At 39.5% G+C, this 17501-nt stretch overlaps 2 protein-coding genes across 2 annotated transcripts; one reads left to right on the top strand and one right to left on the bottom strand.

The window, feature by feature from the left end:
• Positions 1-660: 660 nt before the first annotated feature.
• Positions 661-12411, bottom strand: znf654 (zinc finger protein 654). Its single transcript, XM_057330614.1, has 9 exons — positions 12270-12411; positions 11320-11465; positions 10189-10270; positions 9965-10100; positions 9381-9583; positions 8799-8935; positions 8546-8687; positions 2917-6688; positions 661-2837 (listed from the first exon to the last, which is right to left on the bottom strand). The coding sequence occupies exons 1-9, from the start codon at positions 12393-12395 to the stop codon at positions 2827-2829; spliced, it is 4755 nt and encodes a 1584-aa protein (XP_057186597.1). The 5' UTR covers positions 12396-12411; the 3' UTR covers positions 661-2826.
• Positions 12412-13027: 616 nt separating this feature from the next.
• Positions 13028-14085, top strand: cldng (claudin g). The gene is made up of 2 exons (XM_057330641.1): positions 13028-13124; positions 13324-14085. Exon 2 carries the CDS (start codon positions 13326-13328, stop codon positions 13953-13955), a length of 630 nt encoding a protein of 209 aa, XP_057186624.1. The 5' UTR covers positions 13028-13124; positions 13324-13325; the 3' UTR covers positions 13956-14085.
• The last annotated feature ends 3416 nt before the right edge of the window (positions 14086-17501 follow it).

Genomic DNA, 17501 nt, shown 5'->3' with positions numbered 1-17501 from the left:
CGGAGGCGCACTAATCCTGACCAAATAACGCCATGGCATCACGGCAAAGTAATATTTATATATATATTATAAATATAAGTATAAGGACTCTCAAGTTTTATCAAAAGTTTGGAGGGAGATCTGTTTAAGCAGAAGGTTTTCTAGCAGTTCAATTTTACTATTGTTATAATTGAACAGCGCAAATATTTTTTTTACAAATTGGTAAATCTGATAAAAGATAGACAAATGAATCGAAATAAAATAAATAGTTTTATATATTTTTTAAATGATGTATTTAAAATAAAAAGAAATTTGACCCCAAACAAGCAGTGCTCAATGTACATATTGTATAGTTATTGCAGGATTGTAGAAATTGTAGCATGTATGTCAAGCTGTGTGTGTAACGCATTACTGAAATGTTAACCAGAGAGCTCTGCTATAGAAGATGTAGTCTTTAGAAGCTGAAAAGAACATTAATACAGGAGTATTTAGAATAATAAAATATCTAGTACTTTTCTTAGTTTTAGGTAGCCAAAGCTAAGGTAAGGCATTAAATGTGCATTGTATTTTATATGCATTGTCTTCAAATACTTATATTTAATCAGTTATTTCAACTAATAAGAATAATGACAAACTATAGACAGTAAAATGTTATCAACAAAAGCCATCTTTAAACTGCAGTAGCATGCATGGTTTATTTCTGTTTAATGCTGGTCAAATGTGCCATATTTACACCAATATTACACAATGTAAGATTAATGTAATTTAATTGTAATGTAAAGTGCAAGTTATACTTTAAACATAAATGATAAAAAGACAAAAACAAATAGATCTCATCCCCATTGATTCCCATAGTATTTATTTTCCCTACTATGGCAGTAAATGGGGGATGAGATCTGTTTGGTTACTGACATTCTTCCAAATACATTCATTTGTGTTTAGCAGAACAAAGACATTTATACAGGTTTGGAGGGTGAGTAAATGATGACAGAATTTTCATTTTTGAGTGAACTGGTGTCTTTGAGTCAGAGGAGCATATGATCACATAAATAGGATATAAAAAACAGGCACTGCACGATTTAAACAGACAAACAAAAATATTGATTCTTTTGGTATATGATGATACATTAAAATCGCTTTGCATGTCATATAGGTTAGGCAGACAAACTGTTTATGAGTGATTTCATTGCAGTTTTTGCATTAGTAATCTTCACGTTGTCTCTTAGCAGCAATAAAAAGAAATATTTATTTAATCTGGGAATACCTAAACAGAAAGCAAGCGAAAAACAGTCATTAACTTCAATTATAATCTCTAATAAAGGATGAAACGGACTGCATGAAACTCATTAACCGTTATAATACAGTAAATGGGTCTGAATGAGCTTATCTGCTGCTCTCTGCGAGCGAGCCGCAACAAAACTCTACGCCGATGACACATTAAAACTTCTGATTGGTCATTACTTTCATGCGCTGTCCATGATTGGTTGTGATGCTCAGCGCTGTGAACACGGAACATTGATGCACCGTGATCGGACGTGAACGTGATGCTGTAACGGACACGTTTTGTTCATCTTCACATTTCACTTGCTTCTTCCACTAATTGTATAAAGCGGGACGAGTTCTCTCTTACTTCTCAGCGTGAAAAATACAAGGTGTGGCGTGTACAGGCTGAAATGCGTGTCTCACGGTGAATGCGTAAGACTTCAGAGCCCTGAATTTGCAGCTTCTATTTTTTTCTCTGCATGTAATATTAACAACCACATCAATTTACAGCATATCAAAGAACTTAACTCCCGTTCAAATGTTTATTAATCAGCACAAAAATGTTCTCGATATATAAACCCAACCACCCAATTCAACCATATACTATTTAAACACTTTATACATTTACATAAAATACAAAACAAAATGTAATAAATTAGACTGTTTGTCAACAGAACCATTTCAAACATGCCTCGTTCCGAGACAAATTAATTCTCCCCTTACGATTTAAGTCCAAAGTCATTTAGGAATATGTAATGTCAATATTCAAACAGGCCGGGTGGAACATAGAGAATCTGCATTCTTGAGAGCGTAGAGACCAGTATTTATGGGTGGTTGGAGGCCAACAGTTCATTAGGTGTTTTCAAATGATGTAAAAGTTCTTCACTGAAAGACTGTTCCAAGTGTCAATTGAATTATGCGCAAGCAAATAAATGACATTTGCAAAGTATGCAATTAATAATTTTCAATATCGTGTCTTTAAAAATAATAAATAAAAATCTTACTTCAAGTGTGCTTGCAGTATTTTCCAGGCTTGAAGTGGCTTACATAGCACTGGTATACAACTGAGCCAATAAAAAAACATTGCTTTGAAACACAAGACTGGACACAATATTGTCCGTTTTATCAAACAACAAAAACAAGGTCTCACTTAATGTCACGGCCCTTGTTGACCTCTTAACCCGGAATTGAAAAGACAAGCAGAATTAAGTTAGTAAAGCCATGTCAACTGATGACAATTTCAAAAATAAAACAAACGGTTTAAAATATTTTACAGTTTGGCTACTGTTTGGCTGATAAACCAGATAACCATTGCTTTTGTCCAAATAAAAAACCCTGTACTCCCAAATGTCATGATTCTAAAGGATATCAGGAACAGATCTTTTACAATGAGAAAACGGCACTCAAACTTCGCTCTGAAATCAAGCAGCAGATCAGTCATACTGGACTACAGTGAATGAGTTTCTTTCCCACATAGTTTGCCACAGGGTCTCATGTGACAGAAGCAAACGTGAAAGAACTCCTGATTGCCTACAGCAGCTTTTAGATTCTTCTAATGTCTTCTCAGTAAAACCGCATTGCTTCTCAGGAGGCACCTATGAAAACAAACAAAAACATAAAAATGATGGCCTTCCTGTTACTACAATGACTAACTTAAATTTACCGACTACTTACTTTCATCATCTGAATCAAAGCCAAATAGGGATGTGCATTTATCCTTGTGTGTTTGGAGCTCCTCCTCACTGCTGAAAGACTCAAAACATCGAGAGCAACGCTGCCTGTTAGTGTTTGTGACTCCGCTTGACACAGTACCCAATAACTTTGAGCCCACCTGGTGTTCCTTCCAGCGCTTTGGCATGCTAAGGTAAGACTCATCCAGATACGCTGATGGAGGAGGCCGAATGAATTGTTTAGTGGCAGGTTTTCCTGACACTGGTGGTTCCTGCTTCTTAGTGGCTGTATTGGAAGGTTTGTCTGGAACTTCTTTGTCACTCTCGCTATGTCCATTAATAAGGCTACTGTTCTTGCTACTGTAATTTACTGCACCCTTATTTAAGACCAAATGTTTAACCTCATCATCTTGATTTGCCGGACCCTTGTGCTTTACAGTGTCATGAACTAATTGACTTTTTAAAGAATCTGTCGCTGGCTCCATGTTGCGCTCCGTACCATCTTGAGTTAGTTCTACTTTAATAGGGAGTAAATTTTGTTCCAAATTTGCATCGAGTCTATAATGTGTTCTTTCATGTTTATACAGGTGCAGAATACTATCAACTTGCATAGGACAACCAGGGAAGCAGCAGATTGCTCTCAATGGATGATGGCCTAACATGTGATCGCTGAGCTCAACGCGTGTTTGGAACCTTTCCTTGCAGCCATGATGGTAGCATGGGTGCTTCAGCTCACCTCTGTGGCACATCACATGGTCAAAAAAATGCTGGGCATTACATACCTTTCTGCTGCAGAAAAGACATTTTTCCTTTCCGAAATTAAAAAAGAATACAAGCGCTTTCTTGTCGCCGTGGTGGTGCGAAAGCACATGGGAGAGGACGAGGATTGACTTTGCACTAAAGGTACAAATCTCCACAGGGCATCTCACCTCTGTAGATGCTCCCGTTCTCTTTCCTTGGAATAATGTGGAGCGTTGTTTAGGCTTAGTCGGAGTCCCTTTTTTCTGCCCTATCGTATTGATCTCCTTAGCTGCTGAAGCATTCTCCTTGTGTTCTTGTTTCTCAGAAACAACCTTTGGAATTATCTTTCTCTTCTTTACAGCTACTACATCCTTTTTATGGTCACCTTGTGGAAGCCTCTTTGCAGAGTTCAGCATCGTTGAATCATTTCCTCTCATTTCTGACTCGATTATGTCTTTGCCATCAAGGTTAGTTAACTCTACATTCTCAGATTCAGTCTTGACAACATCAGCCGGCGCATTCTTATCTGCATGTTCAATAAACTCAATTTTCTGCTGACTGCTGTCTTCTGTTAACAATGTCTTTTCATCGGAGGCATCTTCCTCTTTTTTCACCTTTCTAACTTTCCTTTTCCTGATCATTCCATTTAATCTATTAGCAGAGTTGCCTGTGGTATTGGAATCCTCTTCCTCTGGAACCTGCATAGTCTTTGCTCTCTTCCTTGCAAGTCTCATCCTGAACTTCTTGTTCTCATCTGTGGATTGAGATTTCCGTGCCAAAACTCTCCTCAATCGTCGTTTCTTCCTGCAAACCTTCTCCTCTTCTTCTTCTTCCAATGTATTTGTGGGTTCTGAATTCTTAGCTAACCTTGTCCGCAGTCTTACTTGAGACTCTGAACCATGCTTTTCCTTGTGCAAATCTGCAACATTTAAACTACTGTTTAACCTCATTTTAATGTTTCTAAACTTATTCTGCACTGACCGATTCATACGTTTAAGCAGTTTTTGTTTGGCCGTCTCAGGTAGTTCAGTAACACTCTTGCAAATATTTTCTTTGAACCGTCCATTGGATTTTTTCAGCTCCTGAATGTGCAGTTTAAAATGGACTGATGGGCTACGCCCATGAGTGTAGCGTTTATGACAGAACATACACTTTCTGTCAGTGCGGTAATGCCACATTGCATGCCGCAGAATGTACTGGTATTTGGTTTCTTTATTACAAAGGCTGCATTTTGTCGAAAGCCGCTCACTGCCAACACTTGTTGAGATGAGGTCAGGGAGACAATTATTAACATCTGTATGCGTATCCTGCAACACCTCAGCAGGTGATTGTGGCCCTGCTGGCAACTCAGACATTGTGGTATCTTTGTGTACAATTTCAGAGGACACAGGAACCTCAGATTTACTCAAAACAGCCACTGCATCATCAGGGACACTTGTCACTTCAGTGAGAACTGCAGGAGCATCCTCAGTTCTCATGTTCTCCGTTGTCGTGTTCGCTGGCATGCAACCAGGTACAGGAATGATATCGGCTGCGGTGAAACTCGTCGCTTCTGGTGGAAGATCAACATTAACATTTTCTGGAGGACTGACAGTGTTTTCTGGGCATTTGGTGTTCACAGTTTGGGGACATAATACAGCAAGATTAGCTTTTGGTTCTACAATTAATTCTTCTGTTGGCCCAGAAGCAGCTTCGACAGGTGTGGAGGTCTCTAAATTTATAGCTGGGATTTGTGTAGCATCAGTCTGTGTGGTACCTTCAGTGGATTGCACCAGTCTTTCTTTCTTGAATTCATTAGCATCTGGCTTAACCTCTTGATTTCTGGATAATATTCCAATGGTTATTTCTTCTAAATCAGTCACTCTTGAATATGTATGGAATTTTTGAATGATAGAAAGGCCTTGCTCCGTGAAAACAACTTCCTCCCCGACTCTGTAGTCTTTCTTTTTACATGCCGAAGTTTCTACTGATAGCAACTTGAGAAGAGAACTACTACTGTTAGGTGGCCATTTTGAGACCTCTTGATGTGCAGTTTTGGTTTTGACAGTGCTGCTTTCAGTCACTTGAGGGGTCTCTGTGGAAAACAGTGAGGCTTCAGTCTCAGAAGAGAGTTCAACTTCATTATCAGGGTAAGAAAATTTCAATGGGATTTCATTGACTGGTGCATCAACTAAAATCTCCTTTAAAACATCTGACTGCTTTGGTTTCCTTCCTCGTTTCTTGCCTTGTTGAGGCACACTGTTTTCTGCCTGAGCAGCCAACTCCTCTAAAAGCCACTGTGGTTTCCTACCCCTGCGAGTTGTGCCCTCTGCCTGTCGGGCCAGGAATCTCTGAAACCTGCTATTAAGCTGCCTGGCATGATTTTTTGCCACGTCGATTTGCCTTAATGACTGACGGACTGGACAGGGATCTGGATATTTCACAAGTTTTGACCCTGGTTTCCTGCCACGCTTCTTGCCTGGAGGCTTAGAGGATGTTTCACCTGAGGCAGGAGTAACCAGTGTTTCAACCAACTCCACTTCTTGGTCATTTCTGTTAGTAGGCTTATCTACATGAGCGACAGTCCTTGCTGTGTCATCAGTGTGACAGTGACAAAAGCCTTTCATACAGAAGCTTTGCGCCCATTTGTCCTTTTGCATGATATCGCACAAGGCGGCTTTAGCAACCTTATCGCTCATTAGCCTCAGACAGTGTGTTTCAATGTTCAAAAGGCTCCAGAACTCAGGATCAAATAACAGTCCTTTCTTAAGGATCTGGAGAACTTCATAGCGCACATTGTTCACCAAAGGACTGGTGTCTGCATGGTACTCTTGATCGGGGTGTGCGTATAGGAGGAATACAGTCCTGTACGACTCAACGGTTCGCTCCAGGAAGAACACCAGCAGTGCACAAGCCCTACAGAACTCAAGGTCATTAGGGAGAAGGTGTGCAATGGTCTTGTACAGGATGGACTTGGTGACTGGATCATTTTTTAGGTCAGACTGCAAGGCTCGTGCACAAAGCTCCACACAAAACCCCAGGCCATCTTTTCCCAGCTGAAAGCATAAAATCAGATTTTATCACAATTAAACAACCAATTTTATAAAGCTAATTTACAATAGAAGAAAAAAATTGCATGAATATTTAAAAAAATTAGTCTATACACTAAGAGTGTACCATCCCAATCGCAAAGACCAGTTTTGATCGGAATCAGCTTTATTTAGCCGTTATCACTTACCTTACATCAACTGTCACTAAAGAGAGTAAAAGAAACAGATAGCAAACTAGAATTTGTGGCTGGAATGCATGACGCAATTGAAAGGGATAGTTCACCCCAAAATTTAAATTCTGTCTAACATCAATGTTAGCAATTTCCAGTTCTAGGACATAATTCACTACCATAGTAGAAAAAAAATAAAAATTATATATATATATATATTAGGGGTGGAGCCGAACCCGAATACGGTGAAAGGCACAAATAGCGTGTTTTTTACAAATACTTATTTCGAACAAATACTTAAAAAAATATTTGTATTCGGGAACAAGAAAAACTTTATATCAAAAAACTGCGTTTTCTCATGAGACCGCAGTGCATGCCGCATGAGTGAGTGAGTGAGTGAGTGACATTCAGGAGTCGGGGGGGTGGGGGGTAAAAGAGGTGACTGACACAGGCTGCTCCACACAGCAACAGAGAAGGCTCGGCTGAGCGAAAAAAGACTTCACTGCGTGCATCACTATTTTTGTTGAATAGATTTTTGTACCTTAACTGGGTTCCGGAGGCAGTTTATAACTTTCGGGAAGCGGAGTTTGATCGGGAGATTATTCCATTACGCTGCATTATTGACGTCTGCAGTCGGGTGCTCTCATGTTCGCTCTGTTTACTAGTGATGGGTCGTTCTTGAACGATTCGTTCATTTTGAACGAATCTTTAATGTGACTCGGGAAGAACGAGTCGTCTTAGGGAGTGATTCGTTCAGTCGCGCATGCGCATTGCGCAACATTCTATGGGTCCTGTACTGGAATTCAAGAAGAACGAACGATTCAAACCCGAAGACTCGAGAGGTGAACTAATCAATTCTCTTTCCGGCTCTGACTGCATTGGTTTAGCTTACGACGCTGTCACGTGATGAACGAAGGAGTCAAACCCGAGGACTTGTCAGATAAGAGGTGTGGTGAGCTAATCATAGACTAAAGACCCAGGTAAACAATGAATTAATCTTTTCTGTTTCTTATAGCATTATAGTTTTGTATTGTTTGTAATGTGATCAACGTTTGCATAAGTAGTAGATGTGTTAGGAAAGTAACATGTAACATTTTAATTATATTTTGCTAAAATGAACGAAATGAACGATATGACTCGAAAAAAGATTCGTTCATTTTGCTGAACGAGACTCAAAGATCCCAGTCAGTAAAATGATCCGAACCTCCCATCACTACTGTTTACGTACACTATAACGTAAATTAGAAGTGTAACGCAAAAAAATTGGATTTTTACGCCTATTTTGAATTTTACTCGAATACAAATACAAATACTTTCCCCCCCTCAACAAATACAAATACAGATAAAAATACCGGCTGCTTTGCACACCCTTAATATATATATATATATATATACATATATATATATATACAAAATGAGATATTTTAAAGAATTTAGGAAAGCAAACTGTTCTAGGGCACTTCTGACTGCCATTTAAATTTTAAAGATTTCTGAAAGACTGAAATTATGTCAATGAGATTCACACCCGGCTACCCACTAACAAAGCATAGACGCAAATTTTCCTTCATTTCAAAGTTAGATTTCAAGTATAGACAACTGAATAGCACAGAGTGAACTCACTGTAATCTGATTACTTCAGAGACAATATATAAATTCATTACATCCACAGGTGATAAAAAGTGTATAATCTTACCTCTTCCAAAATCACCTTCATAAATGGAAAAACTGCTTTTATGTTGGTGACTGACAGAATCATTTGTTTGCATTCTTCCAGAAAGCCCTGCTTGAAGCGGTTTACTCGCAGGTACAGTTTGCTCCATATGAAGACCAAATCCCTTGATGAAAAAACATACATTGACAATAACTCTCCATCTGCAAAAATTCCTTAGATCAGGTTTGTTGTTGCAAACCTTCTCATTGTTAGTAGCAATAAATGTGGCACCTACCAAAGGTAGTACATGTCTCCATTCTGAAGCTGCTGAGAAAGGAAGCCTTTACTCAGTGTCAAAACCATGTCATCCTTCTCCTCATTCTCCATCATGCAGAGCATCTCTACTGCATCTTTCCCATCAATATTTGCCATCTTTAGACAAAAGAAAAAAAGCTTTGATATTTATACACTGTTTTGGTGTCTTTAAATACCAAATGGTTCTTAAATTATGCTAATGTATCACGTCACATTGCTCTGAAAATGAGAATGTTTATTTACGCTTACATTTATGCATTTGGCAGATGCTTTTATCCAAAGCCACTTACATTGCATTGTATTATACATTTGTTTCTGACTATGTGCAATCCCCTGGAATCGAACCCATGACCTTGGCATTGCTAGTGCCATGCTCTTACCACTGAGCCACAGGAAAGCTTATCATTATAAGGTGGTTGTGTACACACTGTCGACACACATTCATGTTCATATAAATTCATATGACAGGTACCTTTTAATAAGTAAAAAAATACATTGGGCTGTGTGTAAACAGCTTTCGTGAGACATTTCCAGTTACAAAAACAATTCATCTTTGACTGACCTCCTTGTAGAAGCATTCATGGAAAGAAGCTCTCCAAAGGCAGGTGAGGTAGGCTTGCATGAAGTAGAGATGCCTCCCTACTACAGAGTGATGGCTGCATCTCTTCGCCAGTGCAATGGCCTCTGGAAGTCTCTCACACGCTACTAGGTAACGTACACGTAGCTCAAAGAAAATAGACACTTCTGAGCTCAGATATCGGTCCGCTGTGAATAAAAACAGCAGAAAGGCAAATCAGACTAGACGCAGGGGTGTCCAAAGTCAGTCCTGGAGGGCCGGTGTCCTGCAAAGTTTAGCTTCAACCCTAATCAAACACACCTGAACAGCTAATCAAGGTCTCACAAAGCAGACTAGAAACTTCCAAACAGGTGTGTTGAGCCAAGTTGGAGCTAAACTCTGCAGGACAGTGGCCCTCCAGGACCGACATTGGACACCCCTGGTAGAGCATGAATATATATTTAACTTTTAACTATGCACACACTGCAAAGAACACAACTTATAATTAACTATTTAAGGTATACGATAAGGGACTACAATACTCTTTGATCAAAATAAGTTGATTCTGAACAAAATCCTAGTAGACTGACCATCCTTTTGTGGTAGTTCTGAATTCTTGAGAATAGCCTGAAGTACGGGGTTTGCCCAAGGACCTCCATCTTTAATAATATGCCTAACCTGCAGCAGGTAAACATTATGGTGCCTTACCAGGCATGCGTAGCAGTCCTAGTTCAGTGAAGAAAAAAAAAAAGTAACATCATGTATTGAAAAAAATGTGTAACCCAAAGAATATTAGGTTTTAAGAAACGGTTACCTGAAATGAGTCTAGAATGTCTTTTAACGGATGCTCCACAAATTCTTCCTTTCCAAAAAACAACAGCAGTTCAAAGACACTCCTGCAAATTTAAAAAAAAGAAGGTGACTATATTTTCTACATTTCATTATTGGGCAATTCCAGTGTCATGGTTGTGACATTTTTTTATTATGGATGTGACATATAAACGCTCAGAGAACGCACAAGTGCACATCTATGCACAAGTATTTTTATTAAAAAAAGGAACATAAACATGCGTTATCGATGTGACATAATGGACATGGTTTCTGGAAGACAACAAACTTTGTAGGATTTCTGTGACGTAAAATGTAAAAACCTGAAGCAATTATACCCAACAAATGGTGAGGGGATGCCTCTTCATAGAACATAAAATAGTTAGTTGATTTCATTTTCATGTGCCCATTTATGAGGAATATGTACCATTATGGATGTGACAAGCTGACTTTGAAAAACCATTCCCTAAAAATAAATAAAATGCTTTAAAACCTTGAGAGACATCCCATGGGTATCTGAACCACCAAATGTTAATATCCGTGCTATCACTATATTAAAAAAAATATGGTAAGGTTTTCACAGAATTGCCCTATTGCAACAGGTTGTAATGGTGCTGTACGTGATTTCAGCTAGCCTAGACTTACAGTGTGTCCGACCGTTTAGACTACTTTTACAAAAAAAATACATTTGATGTCATATATCCACCTTTAGGCAAATCAACCTGGATTTTAATATCATTACAATCTATTGTAATTCCTATTTTAGAGGTGACTAATATAGAAATTATTAAGTTACTTTACATAAAATTCTTGCATTCAAGCTTCTTATGTTTTGTTTCATTTACATTTGGTGTGACATATGACAGTAATACTTTGAGGTCAAAGGGTAGAACATTTAACTAAAATGTTTCCACTCCAGCCCCATGCCTTCTTTCCAAAATCCTGTCCCCCATATAAATGCCAGCTAACCGGATGTCTTCAAACCTAAACATGTAAAAGGCAGAAAGTGCTCTGGACAGCAAATAAAACTAACTATCTCAGGTAGCAGCACAAATGCATGTCTCAGAAAACGCTTGCAGTGACTTTAAGACTCCAAGGCTACTTAGTGCATACTTACAGGGCCAGGCTACTCAGCGTGTATTGCACATGCTCACATTCTGGGGGGAAAGATTCCACACCCTGTACAAAAGAACACAGGGCACTCCGCAACACCTGGAGCTGGGGAAGAGGCACCTGCCATCGTCCTGTCTGCTCCACAACCAGCTAAAAAAATAAAGAAAGGTTGAATTATGGACAAAGAGAAAGACTATAGTTATATACTAATACTACTGTCTGGCTTAAAAGAGACAAGTCTGCTAAAAGATTCAACAACACCCTGATCATAGTTGATGACTGTCATTTAATGAGGAAACGAAAATGACTTCTTAAATTGGACAACATAACAGCTTACTAACTTTCGCGAAACGGTCCAAAAGTTATTTTTTCACGTCTGAATAGATTCATCGATTCAGTAAACGTTTAATGAACAAAAATGAACAACTTCATAGTGTCCGTTTAGACTTTTGTTAGATATTAAAATTCTTTGAGAACACTGGTTCATATGAAATCCAGCACTGCTAACACTGACAGCAGTCCAATGCACAGAGTTATTTAACACAACATTTAACACAGTGCATCTGTGCAATAACCTATCTGACATGAATTTAACTGTTGTCCTTTTTAATCAGCAGCATTTCTAAAGTTACATATTCAATCCGTCGCAGATTCCTTGTTTTGGAATGTTTCTAGGGAACGCTAACCGTTAGCCGATTAGCAGGCTAATGGAGCTAATTCAAAGAAAGTAACAATGGCCATTTAAAATCTTGAGAATACAGTTTCGCTCTTTTGAAATCTTATCTCACAGCGTTTGGAAAAGACTCGTAGTCACTGTGATTAAAGGGAACGTGATGTTTAGCTGACTGTGGTTGTATACTGGGGGAGGGGAATCTGCTGCTAACACTGACTAGCATACCTCAGTTTGTTTGCTGTTACATCTCACAATCGCTTTAGTCCGACCAGTCGCCTTACCTCGCAAAATCGTTCACAATAGGTCTTGCTCTGGAGTCCGCGTTCATCCGTTGCACTACTCTTTAACAAACTGTCCAATCCTTTCTTAAACGTGTCTAACTCCAATTCACTCTCTTCTTCCGCCATACTGCTTGTCTAACCCAGCGCGTACAACAGAGACCGAAATGTTACGATAAAACTAAGGACAGCCTATCCAAAATGTTATTGGCGGGTTTGGCTGTCAATCATACGCTGAGAATAGGTCATCTCTCTTGTGATTGGATACTGGTCCCTTCGATCAAACACTTGTCCCGATGTTCCCTCACCCTAAGCTTTTGATTGGTCCTACGGGGACGTTGTTTTCTGCAATGGACAACCCCAAAACAAATAACTTGTCAAAATTAACTTTCATTGTCTCCTTTATAATTTACAAGTTTTAGTTGTCTAGAGTTTTGCTCCCAGATGTGAAACACACATTCGTATTTGATACTTTAATTAATTTGTTTAAAATGATCGTTTTATTGTTCTTTTTATTATTCTGTTTTATTTAGTAAGTTATAAAGTCATAGAATAACCGGGAAACCCTGTAGATAATAACACTACGTAATTTAATCGTAATCATTACCCAGCGTTACTACAACCGTTCTCTTTGGCAAATTAGGTGTCAATCAGCCAATCAATGATGGAGACTCATTACCAGTATGACGAAGAGAAGTACCTTCGAGTTAGCCAATTGCAACGTGAAGCACACTGTATGTCTTGTTGAAAATCCATTAAAAGCACAGTAAGGATTGGCCTAAAAGTTATTTAAACTCCAATGATTTGATTGGTGTGGATACAATTTACAGCGAGTTTGTGTACAGTGTCGGTAGTCAGGTAAGTGGCGTTTTAGAAATGTGGAGAGATTTCTTTACTTACTAGATTTGTATTTTTTTCCACTTCTATGCTTTTACCTTAGAACCAGTGTAATGTAAAACTGATGTAATGTTTAAAGTATTAAATTACTATATTGTCAGCACTTTTCTTTAAAGCGCCAACTTTCCCTGTGGTTTACTGGATTCCCTTTTCTTTGTAGTCATGTCTAAAGGGATGCAGTTTCTTGGGACCACACTGGGCTCTCTTGGCTGGTTGGGCATCATAATAGCCTGTGCACTCCCGCTATGGCGTGTAACCGCTTTTATTGGAAACAACATAGTGACTGCGCAGATTATGTGGGAGGGACTGTGGATGAGCTGTGTGGTGCAGAGCACTGGCCAAATGCAGTGTAAAGTGTATGACTCCATGCTGGCTCTTTCCCAAGACCTACAGGCCTCTCGAGCTATCCTTATCATTGCTGCCCTAGTTGGTTTAGTAGCCATATTTGCCAGTTTTGCAGGTGGTAAATGTACTAACTGCTTGGAAGACAGTTTTGCAAAGTCTCGGGTTGCCACAGCAGGAGGAGTTTTCTTCATTGCTGCAGGTGTCTTGGGTTTGGTGCCGTCTAGTTGGACTGCCCATAGGATCATTGGAGATTTTTACAATCCACTTGTAGCTCAGGCTCAGAAGAGGGAGTTGGGAGCAGCCATCTTCATTTGCTGGGGGGCGGCGGTTCTCATGTTGATTGGTGGCGGACTTCTCTGCAGCTCCTGCGCCAGTGGAAAAGGCTCAGGTCGGGGTCGATATAAACCAGCATCTCAAAATGGAAGGGAACGATTGGAGTACGTGTGAGCAAGATGCTTAGGACTTAACTTAAGTGTGCTTGTTTTAAGTTTTTTTTTTTTTATGTTTGAATACTGTATGTAAATTATTTTTGTCCTGTTGTTAATTGCCTTCAGGTGTGCAAATAAAATGCTATTTTTATCCATCGGGGGCAGTCTTTCATCTAAAATGCATTTATAATGAACCACTTGGTTTGTGGAAGGTGGAAAATGAGTTTTGGGCTCTTTGTCATGACTATGGCTGTCATGGTAGTGTTATGAATGTGATGATACTTGTTTGCTAGGTTAAGTTCATGCCTAGGCCTATAAAGTCCATGGTTTACTGGCTTTGATGTCCATCCACCAACCTATCCATTGTGAGTTCAGAGGTAGCCATGAATGATTTCAAAGACTTTTTTTAATTGAATCTTTGCAGATGGTCTGTTCATGGCAGTGTTCTGAAGGTTTAGTAAATATCTACTTTTTGTCCTGTTCTTTGCACAAAGCCACAGTCTAAGAACTCTGAATACTTAAGGTTATAGGGGTGGTTCACCCAAGAATGAAATTTTGTCATTTACATGTTTCAAACCTGTATAAATTTCTTTGTTCTGTTAAACACGACATTTATGAACACAACTGGAAGAGTGCGTTCAGGACATAAAACATTGGATGACTAGTAATTTGCTAAATTCAGATAAGACCTAGCTATTGCTTATCATACCAAATACCTGTAAGCAGAATATTACAACTTGCAAATAGAAGGATGTTTAAGACATTAGAGTTATCTTGGGCAGCAACTTGTCTTTTGAAAACCACATCACTAAAACAGCCTTCCATCTAAACATTGCCAAACTGCGGAATATTCTATGGAAGCATATTGGTAGCCATTTTAAAATACAAAATGGCAATGCATTTATGTAATTGTATTTAAATATAATGAAAATGAAATTCAATAATCTAATTATAGCAAAATGATCATTCAAATGTTATTTTCCCTAAATGCATTAACATTCACACGTTGAACATTTGGGATTGCATTTTCATTTACATACAGCGCTTGCAGATTGTTGAACAATTCGAAGTGGACTTGAAAATAATTTTTGAGCTGGCCACGCCCCCTCCCCGATACAGCGTCATTGCGTGAAGGCGGAGCCTGCATCGCTCGTTGCACCGCATCCTAACCAAACACGATGCGATGAGATTCCCGCGATAGGCAATTTGTTTGTCCATACCGAACGCGAAAAAGGGGCGAGACGCGACAATCAATCACAAAACAAGCCAATCGGAACAGTTTTTCTCTGTCCACGCACCCTCTCACGCTGCAGCTGAAGAGGGCACATAGAGAGATGCGTCCTGTTCTCATGACTGCAGTGACGCCTCAACGGACGCTATGCTATAATTTCATAATTTAAACACATGTAATCAAACTTATATAGCCTGTCTTCATCCATGTTTGGCGATTAATATTCATGAGGTGCAGAATGATATCGTTGTGTGGGCGGAGCTGTCAGCTGCGACGTCGCATAAATAGAAACCTGGGGTGTGTAAACTTTTTTTAATTGGAGGCTAAATTGTACTTATTTTGTCTTCTGGGAAACATGTGGTTATACATGCATGAAAAACTCACAATTGCGAGATCTCAAAATTTGGACATTTTTCTAGTGAGTTTATTTCATGCAATTCTGACTTTATAACTTTATAACAATTCTGAATTTTGTTCTCAAGCTCGCAATTATGAGAAAAATGTCATTTTTTTCTCTCATTGGTAGTGCTGTAGTACTCGAGTCCGGACTCCAGACGTTTTTTTATGGTCTCGGACTTGTCTTGGACTCGTTGGTATTTGAACTCGGACTTGGTCATTGGTCTCGCAAATGTTCTAGTCGGTCTCGTCCGAGTCCAGCGATATATGTTTTATTTTCTCCTTCAAAACAAAACATTGATAGAGCAATGTTCTTGTGATCCGAAAACTGTTGCCGACTCTCGACTCTAGAACGAGAGCTGCGCGTGCTCATAAGTTCTCTTTTCACACAGCAGTTCAGTTCAGTTCAGTGTGTGCTGTTGTTGTAATTAAATAACTCCGGTATATTGGTTCAAGTCCGCAGGACTGTCATGCACGCCAAAAAGTGAATAACTGAATTAATTTGTGGATAATATTAAGTGTTTACGGGAGACGCTAAACGGGAACGATTCAGCTGAACTGGTTCGACCGGTTCACTAAAAAGAAAGAACCGGTTCGAATGAATGATTCGTCCGCGACGCGAACCAGCATCAATCATTCATCAGGCACGATGTCAGCGAGCAGCGGCATAATACAGATTGGTTTTACAAACCATAATAAATGTATCGACAGTGCGCTTAAAAGGAAACTTTTTGCAACAAAACTTTCCCCGAAACATGTGGGACAACATCCAATTTCGTAAGACACCTGCAAAGGCATCACAAAGAGAGGTAATTTAATGCCATGTGTAACCGGTCCTACTCGCCCCGCTCTGCACGGGCCTCGAACCGGCGACGGTCCGGATGGGAGACGGGTATGAATATGGCGTTATTTTAATGACAAATGTCGTGAGCGCATTATTACAAGGCGAGAGCGCATTCTTGTCATACGAGCGCGCGAATCTCTCCGCTCGCACGCCGATTTCCTTTGCTCGCGCACAAAACTGGACGCGCGCTTTCAATTATACGCTGCTCTCTTTTGAATGTTCTCTCCTCTCGCTCAGTGAGCGTGTGCGCACTCAAAATGCGTGCCGTGCGTCCACGAATCCTTTGGTACTCTTGCTCTCGAGACGTCCTCCTGGCGTGTGCCAGGCATTATAGGCTGTCAAAAGTAGTCAACCAATCAGGGACAGGCTTCACGGCGGGCCAATGAAAACGCGACCTCTTACATGCCATCTTATTGGTTGAAAGTGACTCGGGGTATTCAACGATGCAAGATGGATCCACCACGTTCTCAGGTAACAATTTCAATATATTTGATGCAACATTACTAATCAAATGCATATTAGAAATGAAGGGGAAGAGGGCGTTTGGATGCTTTGTAGGCCAAATCTTAGGCAGTTTAACTACACTACCCCGTTATTCAGACAAAACAGGCCAACATCCACCAAGTTCATGTGGTCCTTATGCATGTCGTGTAACAAATGATAAAATTTATGCACTTTGATATTAACATGTTACTCCAACCATGTTAAATTTCCAAAAACATGGTTACATATGTAAATGTCCAAATACAGTTGTAACAGACTGATCCAGAAGATCATGTCAAATGTTATGGTTTAAAATGTTGTATACTATTCCAGTCCATTGATGAAGCAACACGTCATCTGATCACTTTAATAAGTGACCAGATGCGCTCAGACAGTCAGCAACAGACAGGGCAGCAGCAGCAGCAGGCCACTGCACAGCAAAATCTGCCAACTTTGCAGCCATTGCAGCCATCGACTTCTCAGCAGCAGACGGCAGTTCAGAGGGAAATGTCCAGGTTATTTAAAGTGTATTTAGAGAAGTTAATGTAGTAATTTGTCAGTTAATGTAGTATATTAATATGTTTAATTTAGTGAAATTGTGACAAATGAGT

Source organism: Triplophysa rosa, linkage group LG4, assembly GCF_024868665.1.
Source record: "Triplophysa rosa linkage group LG4, Trosa_1v2, whole genome shotgun sequence".
In the NCBI taxonomy this organism is placed as follows: domain Eukaryota; kingdom Metazoa; phylum Chordata; class Actinopteri; order Cypriniformes; family Nemacheilidae; genus Triplophysa; species Triplophysa rosa.
The sequence above is the reverse complement of the archived record's forward strand: the minus strand, read 5'-3'. Positions and strand labels throughout refer to the sequence as shown.

Coding starts and splice junctions, on each gene's coding strand:
- znf654 (XM_057330614.1), bottom strand. CDS start 12,395: ATGGCGGAAGAAGAGAGTGAATTGGAGTTAGACACGTTTAAGAAAGGA. Junction 8,936..9,380: donor ATGAATGCTTCTACAAGGAG/GTCAGTCAAAGA, acceptor TTTTGTCTAAAG/ATGGCAAATATTGATGGGAA. Junction 8,688..8,798: donor GGAGACATGTACTACCTTTG/GTAGGTGCCACA, acceptor TTTTTCATCAAG/GGATTTGGTCTTCATATGGA.
- cldng (XM_057330641.1), top strand. CDS start 13,326: ATGTCTAAAGGGATGCAGTTTCTTGGGACCACACTGGGCTCTCTTGGC.